General features: G+C 43.4%; 2 protein-coding genes across 3 annotated transcripts in view; one reads left to right on the top strand and one right to left on the bottom strand.

The window, feature by feature from the left end:
• Nucleotides 1–12,748, top strand: part of sh3gl3a (SH3-domain GRB2-like 3a) — a 33,674-nt gene extending 20,926 nt beyond the window's left edge. Inside the window, exons 2-11 of one of the 2 annotated variants that reach the window (XM_027019849.2) lie at nucleotides 1,598–1,666; nucleotides 1,853–1,925; nucleotides 2,061–2,204; nucleotides 4,755–4,888; nucleotides 5,492–5,650; nucleotides 5,920–6,023; nucleotides 6,560–6,684; nucleotides 6,938–6,970; nucleotides 10,020–10,076; nucleotides 10,666–12,748. In XM_027019849.2, the coding sequence (XP_026875650.1) occupies nucleotides 1,598–1,666; nucleotides 1,853–1,925; nucleotides 2,061–2,204; nucleotides 4,755–4,888; nucleotides 5,492–5,650; nucleotides 5,920–6,023; nucleotides 6,560–6,684; nucleotides 6,938–6,970; nucleotides 10,020–10,076; nucleotides 10,666–10,871 (1,104 nt within the window). In that variant the 3' untranslated portion in view covers nucleotides 10,872–12,748. The remainder of the gene's footprint in view (nucleotides 1–1,597; nucleotides 1,667–1,852; nucleotides 1,926–2,060; nucleotides 2,205–4,754; nucleotides 4,889–5,491; nucleotides 5,651–5,919; nucleotides 6,024–6,559; nucleotides 6,685–6,937; nucleotides 6,971–10,019; nucleotides 10,077–10,665) is intronic. The other variant, XM_027019850.2, reaches the window with a different exon arrangement.
• Nucleotides 12,749–12,859: 111 nt separating this feature from the next.
• cx36.7 (connexin 36.7) lies at nucleotides 12,860–13,994 on the bottom strand. Its single transcript, XM_027019851.2, has one exon. The coding sequence runs from the start codon at nucleotides 13,931–13,933 to the stop codon at nucleotides 12,878–12,880; it is 1,056 nt and encodes a 351-aa protein (XP_026875652.2). The 5' UTR covers nucleotides 13,934–13,994; the 3' UTR covers nucleotides 12,860–12,877.
• Between the last annotated feature and the right edge of the window lie 3,600 nt (nucleotides 13,995–17,594).

The following is a 17,594-nucleotide window of genomic DNA, read 5'->3' as shown; positions in this document are numbered from 1 at the left end:
AGTCAGCATCACTTGGGGATATTTCCAGTGCCTGACTGCATGTGCTGGGTGTAAAAGGCCTTCACACAAACATTGGCTTGCCATTACAGGATGAATCCTGGGCGCGTTTAAGAACAGAACAGGACGAAACAGTGATGTCTTGGACCCTTTTGCTCCTCCAATAGCAGACCAGCGGATTGTAACCCTAGTAACACGCATAGGCAAAGGGACACTGTAGTCTTTTACTAAAGTCATACACCAATGGTCTGTTAAAGGATCATCTGTTGTTTTTTGTTTGGTTTTTTTTGTTGTTGTTTTGTGATTTTAAAGCCAAGCAAGTTTTAGATCTGCTTTCATTGGTATGCTTGGCAGGGATGCTATCTTACTTTTGCTTTGATATGCTCACAGTGTTAATCTCCTTATGTCAGCTAGTGTGGCACAGAGACAAAGTCGACTGCAGTAAAACAGGCTTTTTTTAATATCACAGGGGTTTCAACAGACATAATCAAAACAGGCAGAGTTCAAAAACCAAAACAGTAGTGTTATCCAAAACCAGTACAGGGGCAGACTAGAGAGCAAAAATTGGGGAAACAGGCAAAAAGTCAAAATTTCCAAGAACACAGAGTAGAATAAGTAGTCACATGGCTCGGAATCAAAAGGCTAGGCAAATGAATCTTCACAATGATTAAATGAATGGTATGGGCTTATATATGGAAATACATCAGGAAAAACGAGCCACAGGTGCCACTAAAAATCAGGTGACTGGGCCCAAACAAGAGGTTTATGGGTATTGTAGTCCTTATAGTATTGTGTTCTTGTGGAATACGTAATACCTTACTGAGGTCTACTGGTGCTCTAATGGTCTGAATTTGAAGCCTTGTCCTAAGGAGTTAACAGTGGTTAAGTCTAACAGTAGCATTAACCTGTGCATGCATTGTCACTATGAATAACATTGTTATAATGAATAATTATTAATCATTATTAATGATTAAGACTGATAATTATGTAATATATTGATCAATGGCAAATTAGGTCATAGAATTAGTTTGACCCCTATACTGCAATCCAGTTCTGTTTCCTAGACATGGTGCTGAGGATTATTTTAACCCACATTTACAATACATTTACTAATTAATAAGTTCAGTGGTTCTGTATCAAACATCTGCATTTTCATTTCCTGGATTTGGCACATGCTCTATTTAAGAGAGACTGACATGTTTATCCATATGACAGAGTTTGTGCTCCCTGGGAATTGAACCCATGACCAAGTGAGCTATGGCCTGAGGTACCCTAGGCTACAGCCTAGTTTCTTATGTCTTATGAGGAGTTAGATTTGATATTTGTTGGCAGATATGGGTATTCTATATTCCAGCAGAGGGATGTGAAAAGTATAGCCAGTGTTGCAGGGCCATGGTTTGGAGATGTTTTCCTGCAGGCCACCAGGGTGGAGATGAACATGACCTCTTTCTATTGCTTTCAGAGGCAATTTCATCCTGGTCAGCTCTGTTTGAAAGCCCAGCTCCAAAGCCCTTGGTTTAATTCACTCCCTGTCTCGTTCTCCACTCTCCATGCTCCCTTGTCTAATCTCTTATCTCACTCTCCTCTTTCTCCGTCTTAGTTATTGAGTGAGAAAATAAGTGGGGCTGAAGGAACGAAGCTGGATGAGGACTTTATGGAGATGGAGAGGGTAAGAGGCACGTTTGGCTCATCAAACATTTCACCAACCCTATTTCTCAGAGACCCGTCCCACAGCACCTGTTTTGTTTGCTGTAAAGCCCACTACACCAGCCCACGTCTGATTTTAAGATGATTTTAATACATAATTTCTAACCTGTTTACATCATTTTCCTTCCTTTTGTTTTCTTGCTCACAGAAAATAGATGTCACCAACAAGTCTGTTTTTGAACTCATAACCAAAACCACAGAATACCTCCAACCAAACCCAGGTAGGAACGGTCTTTACCTCTCACTGAACTCTGTCACTACCACAGAAGCAGACTGCCTATTAATAGTGTGACAAAAAGCAGATTTGTCGCTTTGTGTTGAAAGTGCTTGCAATCTGTGCTTGGACGGTTTCATAGCTTCGCGAGCCAAACTGGGGATGTTGAACACCATGTCTAAAATAAGAGGGCAGGTGAAGACGACGGGCTACCCCCAGACAGAGGGACTTCTGGGAGACTGCATGCTACGATACGGCCGTGAACTTGGAGACGACTCCACATTTGGTACAGCGCAGCGCTCACACGCATGCTTGCACATTAGAGTGGCCAGACATCGGGTTTTGGGTCAGACAGTGCTTTTTGAGCCTCCTGTCTATCCTCTGGCAGACCGCCTGAACAGACAGCAGTTTCTCATCCTTCTGGAGTGAACTGGTAGCCGCTTTTATTAGATATGGCACCAAGTCCACATATGATACAACATATCGGAATCAGGTCGATATCAGCAAAAAATGCTTGATCGGATATCAGGAGAACATTTTTAAGGAAACCGATCCGATACCGTTCCAAATCCAATCTGAAAATAGCATGGCAGTGCTTTGCAGCAGCACCGTGCAGATCACATAATAACAGCCATGTTCGTTTGAGAAGGTCATAGCCAGGTTTGCTTGAATATAGTTTATCCACAGTTATAGAGATTAAATGTAGATTTTCCTTTGCATTAACAATGAAACTGTTATGTTCGAATGCAAATGTACAAACATTCGCACATGTGTGACGCCTTGCATTGCTGTCATGCAGTGTTGATTACCCAGTATGGGTCAACAGATTATTACCTTCTAGTGAGAGCATTTAAACGAGACAAAATAGCACCTTAGCATGTCCCTGCCAAGGATCTAGTAGCAACTGATTTTTTTTAATCTGTTCTTTAAAGAAAAACAAACCATTCTGTTTCCATGTAGTCAAGGAATTTCAGGGTCAGGGAAAGGAAACAGCAGCAGAAACCTGAGTTAAATAGAGCCAGAGAGGAGGACGAATAACCCAACAAGTGAAGCACTCTTGTGCTCTAAATTCAGGAAGTTAATTAGAACAGCAATTTGTCTCTGGAGTTCACTAAAAAAAAAAAAAGGTCAATACTAAAGAGATATGGAATTACAGTTGCATTCAGTAACCTGTGAAAAAATGCATGAGAAAAAATGCTGACTATCTATAGTGTAATTCAGCAGTCAGTGAGTGATGCAGCCTTTTTGTGTGTGTGTGTGTGTGTGTGTGTGTGCGCGCGTGTGTGCATGCGTGTGCTGGGGGTGAGAAGAGTACTGCTGAGAAATAAAGCAGGTGAGCAAGGCAATGGAGACACTGGAAATGGAAGGGAAAAAAATAAATGCTGTAATCTCACAAGATTTTTGTTTGTTTTTTATAATTTTATTTAGATTTATTTGTTTTATCCATGCATGATATATATAAAAATATAGCATATATCACAAACAAATTCCCTAAAAATCTAAGTGTACACCCAACAACTGAACCACAGCTCCACAGTTGTTTTTTAATGGAAAAATATTGAATCTTCATCGATATCAGTAGATATTTAAATGCAGGATTTTTGTATTAGGTTGGTACAGAAAGATTACTTTCTATCGTTCAATAGTATCTTAGGGTGTCACTAAATCACATACATGTCAAAACAAATACCTTATATGTCATTAGATTAACAGATCTCCATGTACCTCACCTACCAGCTAACTGCAAAAAGTCTAATGCTAATCAGTTAGGATGTTTGTTATACCAAAAATGACTATGTTCATAGTGGTCAGCATTTCAGTTCTCGGTGGTCAGTGCCTTCAGTATGCTATGCCAGACTTAATACTGCAAGCAAGTTTGATAACAGATTTCCAGATCAAATTGGTCAACTCTTAGCTAGCTAGATAGGTTATGTCTTTAATTTTGTGTGTTGTAGTGTCATATCCCTGTCGTCTCTATGCCCTCCTTTTAGGGCGTATTAAAGCTGCCACCCTATTGCATGCAGACATGCCCACATCCACACATACAAACACACATGCATACTCACACACGCATACACAAAAGTAGTTGAGTAAACCACAGGCGAAAAGTGAAGGATATCCTGCTTTGTGTTGATGTTGAAATCATTGTATCGCTTTCTCCCTTGCTCTGTCCCACTTTAACTTACTCACACACACACATACACATTCTTTCTTTGGTCCTTGTTTCTTTATATCTGTCAAACACAAGCATACTGAGCAAAATGTAGCTTCCTGTAATGTGGCTGTTCACGTTTTTTCCTGCACATTCAAACATGTTTTAGCACTGCCACCTAGTGGTGAGTGGTTCAGATTCCTTATTTCATTACACACTTTAATTGCAAGAATAGATTAAGGAAGGTATAAGAACTCAAATGTGACCTTGTTTCTGAGATTAGTTGAAGCCCATATATGTGTGTTTTGAAAGAAGACAATTGCCCACCTTGCTAGTAAACTGTAGGTCAGAGTAGCTTTATACAGTTTTACACTACACTGCAGAAGCATGGCAGATTGTGTTACTGCAGAAATAATTTAATTCATTCTAATTTTGACTTTGCATTTTAGAATAGTAAATTAAACAAATACAACAAATAAACAGGTAGGCTGATGTAAAAAAAACAACAAACAAACAATGAAAATGTGCAGAGGGGTATTCCAGACTCAGTGGCTAATAGGCATGTGCGTGTGTGTGTGTGTGTGTGTGTGTGTGTGTGTCTGTGTGTGTGTCTGTGTGTGTGTCTGTGTGTGTGTGTGCGCGCATTTGTTTATATGTGTGTGTGCATGTTTCTTATGCCCACAGGTTATGCTCTGGTGGACGTGGGTGAAGCAATGAAACAAATGGCTGATGTTAAAGACTCCCTTGATATCAATGTGAAACAGAACTTCATTGACCCCTTGCAGACCCTGCAGGACAAGGACCTGAAGGAAATCGGGGTGAGAGGTCATCAGAGTTTCTGTCAGCCAGGGGAAGCAAACACAGCATCACTGCACTGATATGGAGGAGTGCTTCATAGAACAATGTAATTTACAGATGGAGAGAAAGATAGGTAGATGAACAGACAGACAGATAGATAGATATACTGCCATGTTCCCTGAGGGGTCAGTTGTGTATAAAAGTAGCCAACACTGAATTTATAGTGTGCACGTGATAAACACTATAAATTACTCCTACACATCATACAAAAGAGGATGCCACGCCAGTGAAGAAACAATACAAAAGGTGTTAATAGACCACTAGGTCCAACGACAACATATGGGACATCCTAGAACTGTGGACTGGGTGGTATATGTATATACACCAACCAAGGTGATAAGACAACATTTTTTATCTGTTTGATGGAGCTGCCTTCAGGTGTTGTGTAGACATTTGAGGTGTATCTCAGATGTTGTGTAGACATTCTAAGTATGTTGTCAGGTGTTGTGTAGACATGTGAGGTGTGTCGTCAGTTGTTTTATAAACATTCGAGGATGTATATACATTCAAGGTTGTCGTAGATGATGCAATCGGCTTGCTCTCTTGCCCCTCCCCCACACTAGCACCACCTCAAGAAGCTAGAAGGACGGCGGTTAGATTTCGACTACAAGAAGAAGCGTCAGGGCAAGATTCCTGACGAAGAGATCAAACAAGCCGTGGAGAAGTTCGAGGAGTCCAAAGAGCTCGCGGAGAGGAGCATGTTTAACTTCTTAGAAAATGATGTGAGTCCTCCACTATATTTTAAGAGATTTCCAATTCTAATTTTTTCTATGCCATGCCAGCTTGTAGTCCTAAGGCACTTTGTGTTTTCTGCGGCATATGATGCTAATTTTAGTGTTCTTATTTTTTTTGTTTGGCTGAGTAGGAAAGATGAAAAGTTATATTGGCATCAGTAACCACCACGTGTTGTTTTTTCTGGGTGAGCTACTACCTGCTAAAGGCAATTTCTTGCTCAGTAATTCCTATTGTAGTACTTTAATCCTGCCTCTAGGTGGAGCAAGTGAGCCAGTTGACAGCTCTGATCGAGGCAGCAGTAGAGTATCACCGTCAGTCCTCCGAGATTTTAGAGGAACTTTCTGGAAAATTACAGAGCAGGTAATGCAACAGTTGCTAACATCTGTTGCTTTCTTCTTTTCCTTTGTTTCTTTTCTTGCTTCCTGACCTGGTATTTTTTAAGATAATAATGTTGCCTATGTCATCTTTCTCTTTTGTTATATTTTAAGAAGGTCTGGAAGTACACAACAAATTATATTGTAGTGCATAATAATACAAAATCTATCTTCTTATTCTTGTTACAACAGTGACAGATAATTATATCTGTTCATATAAACAACAGACTGCCGTATTAGGAATGGCATGTTTGTTTATCTGGTGAAAATTGTCTTTTTACTATGTCCTGAAAATATTTTTTTTAGTTCTACATTGTTACCAGTTCATAATTAAAGGTGCATCTGAGAACAGTTTGTACAGTAGTACTGCCAGCCTTATTTCCTGTCAGCAGTGATAGTCTGTTTAAAATGTCCCTTTAAGGTTAGGGAGGGGCCAGGGCCATCCTGCCTTAGCATAGAAATTAGCATAAAATGCACAGTGGTCACTGTGCTCCAGCTGACCCAGCCACCCTTTGTCTGCAGGATAGCCACGGCAAGCAGCCAACCCCGGAGAGAGTTCAAGCCAAAGTCCATCATGTCCAGCCTGGAGACCATCAGCAGCACCCAGCACAACGGCTTCTCCTACAGCTCCTCCATTAAGTCCTCAGGTTGCATATGACTCTAGTCTAAAACGTTCCCTGTCGTCAAAGCAAACCCCAGCTGTGCGATGATTCAGTTGTGCTTTTCTTTTGTCATTAATGGTTTTGCTTTATTTGAAATTAGATGTGTGTTTTATGTTTATCTTTTAATTAATAATTAATTATATATGTTGTTTCTGTTAGCATATATTATACTGCATTGCTATTTTAGTAGCTGAAGCTTTTTGGCATGAACTCACTCATCTCCTGTTGTTCATTGTAGATATACAAGTCAACGACAATGGAAATGGAAAAAGTAGGTTCTTCAGTCTTGTACTAGATTTTAACTACACTGCACAGAGTAAAACTGTAACTTTAGCGATTTTCCTTAGGAACAGGTGAGAGGCAGAATGCATGCGCAGGGAGGCGGTTTATTAAATGAGGGAAACACAGAGGCAAGGTAACACATGAATGAGGCAAATGACAAGGCAATGGTGACGACAATGTAGCGAGCAGAATTTAAATACGACAGAACAAATCAAACTTACCAAAATAACTGAGGACCTAGAAGACAAAACACAGGGTACAAATAACCAGGACAATAGGCAGCGGCGAAAACGGAAACACTGACGGAAACAGAACGGGCAAGAAAAGGAACCGGGACAGGAACCAGACTAGACACAGGAACAGACAGGAGTGCCAAACCCTGGGCCGGCACGGGAGTCAGGGCAGACTTAGGGACGGGAGTAGGATGGGCAAAAGCAGGTGGACTAGTAACTCAGCTGGAACTGGAGATGGGTGTGGAGTAAGGAGAGAAGAGGAAAGGGGACATGCCGGTAGAGGGTACAGACGTGGAAACAGGGACAGAAGCAAAAGCAAAGACCGAGGTAAGTATATCTAGCAAGACTGACATGGGAACCGGAACAAAGTACACAGCTGGCACGGATACAGGCACTAGGATGGGCAAGGAAACACTAATGCCACATGGTAGGGTAACGGGTCTCACTAGGTTGACATAAATAGGCATGGATCTACAGACAGGGGGCCGAGGAGTTGCAGAAGTGACACCGGGCCTAAACACAAAATCCGTATGGGTCCGGGAGGTTGACGGAGGGGCCTCAAAGAGTCACTGGCTCGCTACGAGTTGTGGCTGAGGCAGTCCCAAACGTCTTTGGAGGCACACAAGTAGCTGCTATAGGGGCCGCAGGGGATTTTCATAGAGCGACCACGGGGACAGGCCCGGCGCGGGGCGCAGGGACATGTGGAGTGGCCTCTTCCACCCCAGGAACAGGCGGGTCCAGTGACGCGGCGATCAGCAGCGGCGGGCCCGGGGGCATGGCTGTGACGTTCAAAGGTGAATCCAGGAGGTCCAGAGGAGCGGCTGCGCAGGTCAGCGGTGGGTTTAGGAGGTCCAGAGACACGGCTGCGGCGTTCAGCGGCAGCAGTTCTGGAGGCGTGGTTGTGGCGGTCAGCGGCGGCAGCTCCAGGAGGTCTGGAGGTGCGGCTGCACCCGTCAGCGGCGCTGCAGGAAGGTCCTGAGGCGCACCTACAGGTACAGACTCAACAAGAAACAGGAACAGGTTGAGAGACCTCTTGGGCAGCGAGAACAGGCCAGGCGGCCACCACTATGGCGGGAACAGGAACAGGACTGGCGGCATCCACTCCACCGGGACTGAGTCTGGACGGGCAGCGTCTCTCGCGCCGGGGACTGGAACGGGAACTGAACTGGCAGCGTCTCTCATGCTTGGAACATTCATAGCGACGGCATCCACTATGCTGGGCACATAAAGAGGATCAGGACGAGCGGTGTCTCCTGCACCAGGGACTGGAACAGGAACAGAACTGATGGAGTCATCTCTCGCGCCGGGGACTGGGTCTGGCTGGGCGACGTCATATCTCGAGCTGGGGACCGGATCTGACCGGGCTGGCCGAGTAGCTGAGAGGGGAGTAGATACAGAAGGCAGGTTTGGGGTTTTTGCCGCAAACCGTGCTGTTAACAGTCGGAAGAAACCCTCCACAGTCCTGGCTTCCTGAGCTCTGTGTTGGAATATTAATTCAGCCCAATCTAGTGCTTTACCCCGAAGACAGGTCTTCATGAAGAGCACCTTCAGTAGTTCGGGGGGATTAGGGCAGGTCAGGTACTGGACGTAGATGCGGCACTGAATAACGAATCTCCCCACCGACTGGTCCTCCCCATCATACTCACTTGGAGCCACCATAAGTGAGGGCAAAACCAGGGGCTTCCTATCTCTTGAGAGTGGACAGCAGAGTCTTGAGATAATCCAACTCCGCCACAAGGAGTAATCCAGCGTCCCTCGCTGTGTGGTGTGAGGGTTGCTGAACCGAAGAGAACGGAACACGATGCAACGGACTGAAGCTCTCCCGTTACATTCTCTTTAAATTAGGTTGGTTATTCTGTAACAATTTCCCTTAGGAACAGGCGAGAGGTAGAATGCATGCGCAGGGAGATGCATCCTGTATCAGGGAAACACAGAGGTGAGGTAACACATGAATGAGGCAAATGACAAGGCAATGGTGACGACAATGTAGCGAGTGGAATTTAAACACGACAGAACAAATCAGATTTACCAAAATAACTGACAACCTAGAAGACAGGGTACAAATAACCAGGACAATAGGCAGTAAACCGACTGAGGTGAACATAGGAACAGGGAGAAACAAAACACAGACCAGAACCAAGGAACAGAGCAGGGATGCAAAGGAAAACAGACAAAACCAGGAAACCACAGAAACAGGGATGCCAGGAGGGTAGCCATTCCTGACAGTAATGCACACAGAGTAAACCTGTAACCTACACAGAGTAAATCAGTAACAGAATAAACCCATAACCCACTCAAAATAAACAAGGTTTGCCTTTAAAGTTTTATAGATATTAGTAATTAGAAGTTTTTTGGGCCAGTGCCATACATCAGGGGCCAATTAAAATAGTCCATGAAGGTGCTCACCTTTTCTTCTAGTGCATAGGTGACCAACTCTGGTCCTGCAGATCTACTGCTTGCCAAAGGTTAGCTCCGGCTCTCATCTAACACACCAGAACCACTCACCCAAAAGGCCTTCGGGAACATCTTATTTTTAGAGCCAGGCATGTTCACATTAAAGTGTGGAGGGCAATAAATCTCCAAGAACGGGAGTTGGGCATCATAGCTCTACTGGTTATCACAACATGATTTTCCAGAGGAAAGCTTTTCCAGAGGAAACCTCGCTGAAAAGAAATGTTTCTAACTAGCGAGTTTTTGTTTTGTGACAATGCCCATGTTCATCAATGATTCATGTGTCCTTGTGTATGTCTGTGTGTGTGTGTGTGCGTGTGCACCTCATGGTTCTTCCATGCATTTTGCTGTCAGCTGACCACTTCACCCATGTGCCTCCCATGACTCTCACATGGTCTGAAAGCAACAGTCGTGAGTATCATAAGATCTATATAGCATTTGTGTGCGCCACAGCATGGAGCTATTTCAGACAGACAGGCTAAAATCACCAGTGTCCAGTGGGCCTGGCCCTTATCTCTTCTGTCACTGGACTCCTTGTCTTTCACTAATAGCCACACCTCTTTAACCAAGAAAGGATTCTAATTACTGAAATCGGATGCTTACCAGCTAGGGAGGCCCATTACCCTATAAACACCATGGCCTTTGTAGGATCAATCTGAATAGCCCAACACATTGGGAACTTCAGATTTCTCAGTCAGGCAGTTAACTGATGCCCATATTCAGGTTTTCTGAAACTCATGACCATTCACACACTCCTGTCTGTGTTGATTTATGTGTATATGCTAACCATAAACATTACTTGTCAATCTCCTTAAAGCTATGTGTTGTATTTAGCTTCAGTCCCTTAATTAGTTTTGTATACTGATTATAGTGACAGCAACACTGCATATGTGTCCCAGATGGCCTGTGCTTTAATCCGTGTTGGGGTTAGTGTGTAAACCTCGTGTAGGATGTGGGTATCGTGACTGAAAGACCGCTGGCATATGTGGCCCCCTTTCAGAGACGGAGCCGCACATGGATCAACCCTGCTGCCGCTCCCTCTATGACTTCGAGCCCGAGAACGAGGGTGAGCTTGGCTTCAAAGAGGGCGACATCATCATCCTCACCAACCAGATTGACGAGAACTGGTACGAGGGCATGATCAACGGCGAGTCAGGCTTCTTCCCTATCAATTACGTGGAGGTCCTAGTGCCCCTACCCCAGTGAAAGGAGGCAAGGCCCGGGGATATATCCCAAGTCTACATCCCAGCCACTCAGACTCTACCGAGATGTCCTCGGGCACATTCTCCATGGGAGCACTGCGTGTTACAACAGACGTTGCAAAACATTTTGTTTTTCAGTATTTATTTGCTTTTCCTTCATTTAGTTTCCATGGTTCTACTTTCCATTGGTGGTATGCGCTATCCTGTGCTCCAATTTAGGCATTGGCTTTCGTTTATTGGTTGTTTTGAAAAGCATGTTGCATCCAGTAGGGTAGCTGCATTTGCTGGGTCTCTCTACGTTTTGTTTGTCTGTTTTTTTCTGTAATTCAGTGTGGTTTATCAGTTTATCTGCCTGCACTGGTGTTACAAGTTGCTGAAACACATTTTTATAAACTGAGTATCTGCACTGCTACTCATATGAATGTGCATCTCCCCTAGAACTTAATTTCCTTTTTTGTCTCTCACTCTTTCGATCTCTGGCTCTCCTAGTTCTGTTTACATGTGACTTATTGTGATTATAGGGAATCATAGTAGCAGTCACAGGTGTTGTATTCGATAGGGCAGAGATCTAACTATTCTCCCTCCTTAAAGTTCTTTATTTTGAGGTTGTATTGCACTGAAGCTTTAGATTCAAACCCAGTTCACATGGCACATGGATGTTCTGTTGCTCCAAGGAGTAATGGATGCACTTTTGACTGCATCTCCCAGCTATGTCGTCAGTCCAAATTTATATTGATCAGCTCTATGGTAAATATATATAGAGAGATTGATATCGACAAAACGTGTCCTTCGTAATGTATGTATTGAAACTTTCTGTTCGCCTTGTGATTAATGTTTGCCCAATATCGTACACCGAATGAAGATAAAAATTGAAACTCTAATGAAATATTCTTTGTATCATATTCTGAGTGGAGGACTCTTGTGTATAACAAGCTCTGAAATGCTTTTTAAGTCCACGGTTTCACTGATTATTTTAAACTGACAAAATGTGTCTTGTCTACCTAAATTAGGATGTCTTGATATTGCCAAAAAAAAATTAAGACAGTATTCATTTGTTGCCATATCTTTGTTTAATTTAATAGTTTACTTTGTTTTATTTTGCCTTTTGAGTCCTGCCTTTCTTTGCTGTGTCAAGACAGTGCTGTCTTACTGTCTTTAATCTTAAAAATCATTCCCTTTTTTACTCTTTTTCTGTTTTTTGTTGTTGCTTTTACTGGTCACCTGAATAATGACTAGAAATGACAGTGGAGGTTTATTTTGATACAGTATTAATCAGTTCAAATGTCTGAATTAGAATTTGCATTGACATTATGTCCTGAATTCAGTTGTCCGAACTACATATTCAGGTCTTGGGTTCAGCCATTTTCTCAGTGTGCTCAGGTTACCTTCACTTTCCAGGAAAATAGTTGTTTCCCTGTTAATATTGTACAACTGCTTGTTGCCATATGATTTTATTTTTGCAATTTGAATCACCGTTGTGCTGAACCAGAAGTGACACTCCTTTGTTACTCAGACGGGTGAGCTGGAATGAACAATTTTAAGAAAACAAACAAACAAACAAAAACCATGGGCTATTTAGCACCAAACACTACTACTGATCCCTGTACTGTTTCAGTTTTTGTCCTGTCTTTCCAGCAGTTTTTTACTCTAAATGTTTGTTCCAGTTTCTGTCACTACAGTCCTTGATCTTAATTTTGTTTTGCTCTCTTAAGTATAATTTATACAGAAAGTGTTTTATAGATGTAAATGGATATATTACATACTGTATATTGCATAAATAAATGACAAATGCTAAATAATTGTTGAGACTGACATTTAACATTCTATTGAATGCCTTACACAAAAACAACAAAAGCTAAAAGGGAATTGAGTCAACTCTGCTGTAGAAACATTAGCCATTTGCTCTAGTAATATTTGTTTTTGTTTTGTTTTTTAAAGTAAATCCTTAAAAATGTTGCATATGACAAGTTTGAAAACACAACGTTTGAAATTTTGTTAACTGAAGAGATGTTATATCCAGACCTCAGAAACTCTTAGTTTGGACCCTGTTCCTTTGGGAGATTGTGTTTTCCCTCTTGCTGGCTTTGTGGCCTCATAAGTGGCTGTCTGTGGCGAGTCCTCTCGTCCCTCTTTGAGTGGGGAGAAGTTCCCGGTGCAGGTCCAGTCTGCTCTGTGGTCCACCATCAGGTCCAGCGTGGGCAGGGAAGCGGTGCTGGTCACATCTCTGAAATTCAGCGAGACTAAGGATCGGCCATCCTGTTTTATTCCTGCGTGAGCCCTCCAAGAGTCTTCCTTCATGCGCATGGACATCCTGATCTTCTTCCAGCCCAGATGGTTGAGCTCCAGGAAATTGAGGAAGATGCACAAGACCCCCACGCAGAACATGAAGACGAGGAAGATGGTCTTTTCGGTGGGCCGAGACACGTAGCAGTCTACCCGCTGCGTGCAAGGTGGCACCACGCACATGAAATGAGCCGGGACGCGGAAGCCAAAGAGCACCCATTGCACTGCCAGGAAACCCACCTCCAGCGCGGCCCGGAAAACCACATGGCAGACATAGACTTTTGACAGAACTCCCGACGAGCCTCCTCCTGCACACTCTCGGCCAGTAGCAGAGCAGGTCGTGGGCATGCCCTTCCGGACATCCTCGAACACGTCGGCCCGGCTGCAGCCCGGGTGCCTGTGGACCCCGCCCGAGCAACTGTCAGAGTCACAGCTCCGACCACTCACATCCCCGGCCCCCTGCCCCACCGGCGTCTCCTTGGCCAGGCTGTGCCAGGTATAGACGACAAAGCAGAGCGATGGCGTCGACACGGCGATGACGTGGAAGGCCCAGAAGCGCGGCTGCGAGATGGGCGCAAAGGCGTCGTAGCAGACGTTGGGGCAGCCCGGCTGCAGAGTGTCACAGGCGAACATCTCCCGCTCGTCGGCGTACACGTCCTCCGCGGCCACGGCTACCACCAGCAGGCGGAAGGTCACCATCACGGTTAGCCAGAGACGCCCCACCAGCGTGGAATGCTGGTGCACAGCATCCAGGAGCCTCTTCAGCAGTGTCCACTCCGTCATGGCTCCAAACAGCCGACCGCCCCTCTGCGGCACCTCAGACAGATCCACTCTGGCCGGGACAGGCGCTCGGGCGTCACGCCGTGGACCCGCCAGCCGACCTGCCGTGGCCGGCCTCGCTCGGAGATAAGCGCCCCGCTCCACTCCTGCCAGAGGCCACTTGACGGAGGAGCACATGCTGCTGCCCTTTGTCTTCAGGCTGGGCTTTAATAACGTCCGGGGAGACGGTGGCTCTCCAGCTTTAGATAGTGCTCTGATAGTGGGGGCTGATTGCATTCTTTTTTAGCTTGCTGCTGCTCAAACAGGCAGAGGGTTTCTTTAAAAGGACATGCCTTCTAAAATATGCTTCAGATAGCTTGTGCTTTTATAAATGCTTCAGATAGCATGTGCTTTTATATACTGTTCATAAAGATTTAGTATACTGCGCATATATATATATATATATATATATATATATAAAATGCTTTAGATTGGGGATATTACAGCTTTGACATGCTCTAAGTTGACTTGGTTGAAGTTTGTGATGGTCACTGTCTCGAATATACTATATACAGTGTATACAAGTTTTTGCATGTCGCATGGACACGAGTCACACAAGATACGAGTCACACATACATTTTTTTAGAGAAATCAGCAATATACATTTCTCCATGTCGTTAAGATTCTATTACAGCATACTCGGAATGTTCCAGTGAACCCAAAAATATTGGATTACGACTATTGCGCATTCCAAATACATTTGTGTAATTTTTTCCACATTGAACTATGGGGGGTTATTGACCCCTTAAAAACCTCAACAGAAACTACTATTTATGTTACAGAGTTGTACAGTACAATTCTTTAATTCTTGAAATAAATTAATTGTATAAATGTTTTTTTTACAAGACATTAATAAAATATGGTGCCTTAAGGGCATGGACTTACAGAATATCCTGTTTGAAAATCTAGTGCCTGTATCTTGTTTACACAATGCAGTTCCTTTGCATAGTTGTGAAACAGCATGACATGACTTTTACAGCAGTGTACATTTTCAGACTGAACCTGCACATCTGAGCTATTAGTCTGACAGAGTGTCAAACAAATAGGATATGTGTGCCATGAAGGCTGTTTTCGGGAGGGGTCGAAAGGTGGGGGGCTTTTCCTGGCATTCTAATGGCCAGTCAAAGATGTCTGGTCATTGTTTTTACAAACACACATACACAATTACCAAAAGATAAAAAACAAACAATAAATATATATTTATATATATAAATAATTTATATTCCATTTATTTGGGGGTAAAGAGTCAAGCTCTATTCCAGTAGGGTTATGTTTAAACATTCAGTGAAGTGCAGTGAAGAAACCTCCACACCTTTTGATTTTCTGTGGCTGAAAAGTATTTTCTGTGCTGCTCTGTTCTGCTGTGCTGCGGCTTTTACACTGCACTGCTCACATCACATTGTAATTGGCTTTGCATGAAATTAAGAGTAATGCCAAAGTAAATTTACTGTTTGAAACTCACTAGCCTGCTTATAAAATGAATTGGATTTTTAATATACTATTTGCAAAAGAAAAATATCTACAAATGACCAAATTTAAATCATCATTACAATCTAAGTCTAAGTAATCTAAGTAAGGAATCTAAGTAATTCAAAGAAGAAGAAAAAACTCATTACATTGCGGACCATGTTGTACTTTCACTATTTAAAAAGTAATAAAACTTAGGAAAGAGGAAGCCCTTTCCCACTATTTATTCCTATGATAATACACTGGTGTCTGAGTCTCAGAAACGTCAAAGGAATTATTCACCCTGTAGGGCTGTTCATGACGGTGCTGGATGATGTCCTCCTCCATTAGCCTTTGTGAGAGGGGCCATGGAGCCGAATAGCAGACAGGATTAACGCAAGTCAGACAGACAGAAAGAAGAGCATGAGAGAGAAAGTGGTAGCTTTTTCCTTTTGTGCAGCTTGAACACTTTGAGTCTAGCGTGTTTCCTCTTTTCTGGCTTTCATCGGAGCTCCTAGCAGAAGTACAAGAACAAGCCATGATACATATGAATGAAGACGCCCTCCTGACCACCTCACCCCAGTTCCCCCTGCACGACTTCAGCTTCTCACGTTTCAAGGAAATTTGCACATTTTCTTCTTCTGTTCACACTGACAACTGTCTGATTAGGGAATTAAAGCACCATGTTTTGACCTCTTTAGAAGTCCTTCAATATCAGTCCCATAGACCATATGTCTGACTCTAGGGGAATTACATAGTCTTAATGCACCCCATAATGCACTGTTGCTGTAATGAGGGTATAGCATATAAGCATTACATGGCATGTATGCCACTTGGTCAAATTGTTATTTGAATTTATGACTTACATTTACATTTACGGCATTTGGCAGACGCTCTTATCCAGAGTGACTTAGGAAGGTACCTTGTCACTCATAGAAAACACCCTAGCCTGTACAGTAGGTTAGCTTGCAAGATATCAATGAACTAGAATGGTGTTGAAATACAGGGATCAATGGTGATGCCTAGAAGTGCAAAATATATGAGCTCTATCTCAGACAACAATCAGTGCAATAAACAATACCCGACAATAAGGACTAGATCTTTAGTTAGGCAACACAGGAGCAGGATCGGTGGTCATTTAAATGTTCCACAAATAGATGGGTCTTCAGTCTGTGTTTGAAGACTGCAAGGGACTCTGCTTTCCAGACAGCAAGCCTAAGTTCTTTCTACCATCTAGGAGCCAGGTCAGAGAATAGTCTCCATGCTTGTCTTCCATGAGACTTGAAGCATGACATTTCAAGCCAAGCCGTACTTGAGGTTCAAATTACTCAAGGTACAGATCAGGTTTTGACCATTGACATCATGTATGGAGGGGCTGGTCCATTTTTGGGTTTGTAGGCAAGCAGGTTTTAAAGCTGATGCGTGCAGCTACTTGAAGCCAGTGAAGGGAGTGCAGCAGCGGAGTAACGTGAACTTTGGAAGATTGAAGACCAGTCTTGCTGCTGCATTCTGGACAAGTTGTAGACGTCTGATGGGTCTTAGAGGAAGACAGAGAAAGTAGTGAGTTGCAGTAGTGTAGCTTTGAGGTTACAAGAGACTGCACAAGTACTTAGGTGGCTTCCTGCAAGAGAAAGGGCCAAATCCTTCGTATGTTACAAAGGAGAAATCTGCAAGACTGGGTCAGATTTGAAACATAACTTTGGACAACAGTTGTCATTCGCATCTTATGTACAGACTACGAGCAGCTTAAGATGTTGATACCTGGGAGTTCTCAAAGGAAACAGTGAGGTCATGGTAAGGGCTGGGAGATCCTTGGATTTACAGAAGCTTGGTTTTACTGGGTTTGAGCTTCAAGTGGTGGGCTGTCATCCATGATGCAATTTCAATCAAGCATACTGAGATATGTCTGGAAACCTGTGTGTTGGAGGGTGGGGAAGAAAAAAATGATTGGTTGTTATCAGCATATTACTGGTAGGAGAAGCCATGAGAAGGTATTACATCACCAAGAGAATGAGTACACAAAGAGGGCCTAAGACTGAGCCCTGTGGGACACCGGTCGAGAGTCTACATGGATTGGATGTAGAGCCTATCCATGTTACCTGATAGGACCGTCCCTCCAGATAGGACTGAACCCATTTTCATGCAGAGCCAGTCACACCAAGCCTGGAGAGAACAGAGA

Source organism: Electrophorus electricus, chromosome 1 (assembly GCF_013358815.1).
Source record: "Electrophorus electricus isolate fEleEle1 chromosome 1, fEleEle1.pri, whole genome shotgun sequence".
NCBI lineage: Eukaryota > Metazoa > Chordata > Actinopteri > Gymnotiformes > Gymnotidae > Electrophorus > Electrophorus electricus.
Note: the sequence above shows the minus strand (reverse complement) of the source record. Positions and strands in the feature narration are given on the sequence as shown.

Excerpts from the sequence above, each read along its gene's own strand:
- cx36.7 (XM_027019851.2), bottom strand. The coding sequence starts at position 13,933 with ATGACGGAGTGGACACTGCTGAAGAGGCTCCTGGATGCTGTGCACCAG.